This window comes from Lottia gigantea, assembly GCF_000327385.1.
Source record: "Lottia gigantea unplaced genomic scaffold LOTGIsca_37, whole genome shotgun sequence".
NCBI classification, from domain to species: domain Eukaryota; kingdom Metazoa; phylum Mollusca; class Gastropoda; family Lottiidae; genus Lottia; species Lottia gigantea.
In genome coordinates this window covers 36,786-42,023 of record NW_008709259.1, presented here as the reverse complement: position 1 = coordinate 42,023, position 5,238 = coordinate 36,786, and the positions used below count along the sequence as shown (strand labels likewise).

General features: G+C 34.1%; 1 protein-coding gene across 1 annotated transcript in view; it reads right to left on the bottom strand.

Moving 5' to 3' along the window:
* The window catches only part of LOTGIDRAFT_162926 (hypothetical protein), a gene marked incomplete at both ends in the record, with an annotated part of 4,729 nt that extends 1,754 nt beyond the window's left edge, over positions 1-2,975 (bottom strand). Inside the window, 5 exons of the mRNA XM_009058990.1 lie at positions 33-196; positions 725-895; positions 1,192-1,388; positions 2,464-2,587; positions 2,897-2,975. Of these exons, the coding sequence (XP_009057238.1) occupies positions 33-196; positions 725-895; positions 1,192-1,388; positions 2,464-2,587; positions 2,897-2,975 (735 nt within the window). The remainder of the gene's footprint in view (positions 1-32; positions 197-724; positions 896-1,191; positions 1,389-2,463; positions 2,588-2,896) is intronic.
* Positions 2,976-5,238: the final 2,263 nt, after the last annotated feature.

Genomic DNA, 5,238 nt, shown 5'->3' with positions numbered 1-5,238 from the left:
TTAGAGACCATACCAGGCGGAAAATCAAATACATTAGTAGCATTGAGAGTGAGGTAGGTTTTAGGATTGCTGGTATTCATGTTGTGACAATACAGACGAACTGAAGAACTGTTTAAGATACCAGGATAATGAATATATTCACCGTCAGTTGTATAAGATGAGTTACATTCTTTTATCGTTGCACAAGAAGCAAAATCTGAGATAAAATGAAAGAAAAAAATGGTAGCTGATGTTGCTTCTATCAATCTGTTTATCCACCTGATTGGCATTGCATTCATTCATTCGTTTCGTTTTTTGTTTGTTTTTGGTCTCCGTTGTAATCTAAAAAGATTAATACCCAGGTCTCGTACTGTTCACGTTCATTTGAACCACAGCGCGTCTAAATTCCGACTATGAAATATTGTGATGAATTATTGTACCTGTGCATACTCGTTTGTAAAAGTGATTCGATGCATAGAAAACTGTTCCCTCATTTTTAACAATAATATAAGACATGATTTGTATACGTTTTTACTTGTTTGACTCAAACTAAATGTCGGAATGCATCAAATCAATTCTATTTTTCAAATTCTTTTTGGGAAAGAACCCTCTCAGACGTTCCATGGGAGGCATGCGTCTAAGCGCTCTACAGATCTCACAGTTTTCTCCCATTTAGCCAGCTTGACCCTATTTGTACCCCTAGTCTCGAGAGGCTGCGAAACTGAGTTGTTGATAGTATGCTTACCCTTGCATGGTGTTTCCGTCCAGTCTGAATCACCAATACATCGTGTTTCGCCTATTTGACGATGAACGTATAATTGATCACATTGATATCTTGCTATATAATTACCAGCAGATCCAATTACTTCTAATAATTGATGACCTTTTGGGACTGGAGGAGGTCCACAAGCAGGACCTATAAAACATTTGGACATTAAATCAAGGCTTGTGAGACAACGATTAAAAGTACTTAATCAGTGAATTTTGGAGATTGTTGGAGGTTCACAAGCAGGACCTATATAATATAAAACATAAGAACACGATGGAAGGTCGTTTTGACTGTAAGATAACATCGGTTTGCACCATTAAAGTTTTCAGTGGGACTAAAACGAACTACGCCAATTTATACTGTCGTCACATCCATAGGACGTTATAAACCATTCATTACACTGCTTCTCACGTACAGTAAAGACGTAAAAAAAATTCACTTACCGTCTTCAACAAAATATTCAAATCCAGGATGTGGAACCAGTGATTCTATCCAATGTATTTTATTAGGATAAATTATACAGGTTTTATTAACATTGTTATAAAAATAAGATTTATTCCCTTGACTAAATGCTAAATGATTACATTCTAGTCGAGTTTGAGTTGTGGTAGATTGAGATACAGAAGGTAACGTCATATTACTAATATAGAGTACAAACATCACCTCAAAACACATTTTTAAAAAATAAATATTTTCTTCGTTTAATATTAATTCGATATTGTTTTAATCAGTGATTAATCCAATTTCAAAATTCAATAAGAATTGATGGAGGTTACCAGCCACAAGACGCAAAATTCCACAATTAATAACTATGGACTCTTCACATGTCCATTGAATATTATTTTACTTGTCTGTCCAGCAAATTGTAACAGCCAGTTACTTGTAGATCTTTTAACTTGCTCTAAGGCAGATCATTTAAAGGATGTACTAACAGAACCACTTCTTCTTCTAAAAGAAGCTCAATGAGTCAAATCCTCTCCACGAATTACAATTTTTGAGGACTTGCAGGCAATACTATACTATACTTTCACGTTGTTCTTATGGCCTTACTACATCATAACCATCTGAAGGCAAGAAGCTCAAATCCTTTCAAGAAAGCCAAGTTTAACAGCCCAACTGCTAGAATCCTTTCTACTCCAAACTTTTAAATTGACAATCTCACCAGTTCATGTTTCAGTAACTATATCAAAGAAGGTTGTCATAGCAAATTAAAAAACTAAAATTCATTTCAATAATAGAGTCTGAAATCAATGATGCTGTTAGTTTCATCCTTAGTTACCTTAAAATAAGGAATTTGTATATATTTTACTTAATTGTTAATCAATCTTGAGCGGAATAACAATGATTTAAAAGGATTTAGTCATCTAAATATTTTCTTCACCAGGTTTAGAGCTCGATTTCCACTTTACGTATAGCCAATACCAGACAATCCCACTGTCTTAAAGCACAGCTCTTCGTCAAAGACAGGAGAAGTATGTGAATGTGTCAAAGAATGCAGATATTTCGTCTGTAATTTCAGAAAACACACGTTCTCTTTCATTTTAGTCCATTGCATATATCATTATGACAAAATTATATAAAATTATATACGTATCTTTTAAAAATATTTATTTAAATATATATGGTTTCAGAGTTCAAAGTAATACTATGTCTTTAAATGAACAGAAAAGTTCTTAAGAATGGTCAATATGGTCAATATTCATCAGTGAACTTACCTGGTGTCATAAAGTGTCAAAACAGAATCACTGTGAAATCTTAATCTTAATATGAAGCGTTTTTCAATTGGATTTATCGGATTATATAAGGATCCTGTTATGTTATTTATGACACCAGGTATATCTGTTGATAAATATATTCATTTATTTTTAAGGTACACAGTACTTAGATCGTCGTATTTATGACATAATATATAATTTATATATAAATAAAATGGAATTCATCTTCCACACAGTTTCTGTCGCATAAAGAACATATTCTATCATATTTTAAGTTTATGTGCACCACGGCGAAATTTACAAAGTGAATATTTGAAATCAAGTGCTTGGTTGAAAAGATAACGTTCGGGCTGTTACCATTTCTAGTTTATTATTTCATAAGAAAACAGTGTGGTTGTACCTATAGGGATAAATATGGACTGACATGATTTACCTTGAAGGAACAACATTAACACAATACATATGAATTGATTAAATTTCAGGGCGTGGGATACCACCGATAAAGGGTACATTTTCTATGTTTTAAAATATCACAGCAAGTTTTGGCGGTTAATTGGTACATTTCAGGCTGGGATAAAAGTATACACATTTTGTCTTGATCGGTTAATGAATCAAAATTTGGGAATATATTTTTGGCTTTTCTAGTGCAAGTACTTCTTATGTTGGTGTATAATGGGCATCTTAGGAGACAATGTTCTTCATCTTCCACGGTATTAGGGCAATTAAAACATGTTCTGTTTTCAATGGGGATGCCTTCGTATCTACCTGTTTCTATGCGGATTGGGGCTACACAACACCTAAATTTAGCTAGGGCACTGCGGTGAGAGGGGAATAAATGATTGACAACGTAATTTTCTGGGCAATAAACAGTTTTAAATAACTTGTACGTTCTCAATTTATTTCCACCGCTACCAGGTTTGCTTCTATTTTGCGCCAGGTCATTGAACCACTTTTCAAAGTAAACATTGGCATTTTTGTTAAAAACGTCTACGACTAATCTCTTATGACTTAAAAATCTATTGGATGTTAATATTGGCAGGATCCTATCCCATACTCCAATTTTCATTAAACGATATTTTATTTTAAAGGCCCAGTTTTTGGTTTTTTCAGAGTGAACTTATGCCTAGTTCACACCAACGGCGAATGCTGCGCTTTAAATCGGCGAGCAAAGCGCCATCATTTTTTGTTTACTTTTCAAAAAATATCACAATCTCGTAAGTAATGTTACGCTCTGATAAGCTCTGATACGAATTGGTTACGCCTTGGGGACGAATTATTTCCCGATTTGATCAGGCCTTGTTACGCTTTAAATCACGCTTTGATAAGCTTTATTAAGCTTTGATGCGGTTATGACGCTTTAAATTACGCTCTGATACGATTATCAAGCTCTGTTGTACATTGTTAAGCTCTGTTACGCATTGGAAAATTTGGAAAGGCCGATTTCGTGCCGCTTTTGATCAAGTGGTGACAGATCGTGAAGACTGGGGTCCCCGCTTCGAAGCGCCGTTGGTGTGAACTGAGCATTAAAGATATCTTTATTCAGGCGGCCCCCTTCCTACAGTAGTGCTTTATACATTTAGATAATCGCGATTCCTGTAATTCCTTTGAGACCAGATTCCCCATCGCTAATACTAGGGTCAACTTAAACTATTGATTGAACAGTTTCTCACATTAGATATGTTACCAACACTTGATAACGTTACCTGTATGTATAATGAAACGTTGTGTTCAATAATTAATAGAAGTCTATATCCATAAAAACTGTTGTTTTTTAATGTGCTGTGATACTTCTAAATGTCCTACAAGCGTTAATGTCACCAGTCGTTTAGAAGTGACAGAAGTCCAGATTGTGTTAGAAGCAAGGTCGACCACAAAAAGTGGAGTTGAAATCAGGCATCTGTATTAGTAATCCAGGACTGTGCCAAGGCATGAAGTTGTCCCTTCCATTAGGTTGTCACATTTGTCCGTCTGGATGATTAAGATTGCAATTTATTAGAACCCAAGCAATACCTTTATTAATCAAAGCAATTGTATAAACTGTTTAGTAACCAGTAAGTAATCTTTATTTACAGTATATCAATATATATCATAGCAATAAAGTGCAATATTATAATGTGTGATGATGGAAAGATTGCAGTGTTTTGAAACGAATATCACTAAATAAAATACATGAACTACCTCATTTACTATCTAACTTGTTATTTAATCTCCAGCTCTGACAATATCTTAGCCCTTATCAACATAAATAATAATTTGAGATCTTCTAACTTGGACATATTACAAACATTTCTCATGGACAGTTCTGGGTTATACAAAAAAAAAACTACACATTATATGTTCTGGAATACAGGTGGACCTTAACTTTGATAAAAGTTCACATTTGAATAAGAAGTGATATATATGTTCATCAAGGAGTTTACATAGGGTACATTATTGAGGATGATGTTATGTAATGTTTATATAAGTTATATCCTATATCTACTATACTCACCGTCTGGCAATTCAACACAGTAATTACTGCAAGCTAAATATATTTGACTTTCAGATTTTTAGCAGTAAAGAAAAAAAGTTCTGTTACAAAACATCCCCCAAAAATTAGACTTCTAAATATTTATTTAATCGGGTGGTAAGCAACGCCCTATGAAGAGATAGTATCGTTAACAAGAGCATGAACTAGAACGTCTGAAAGCCTACTTGGTTAGTTTGTGATAGACGTCTGCTTTACTTTTTACATATGACACAACTTCTATGAGAAAAACGTCATTACACTGTAAT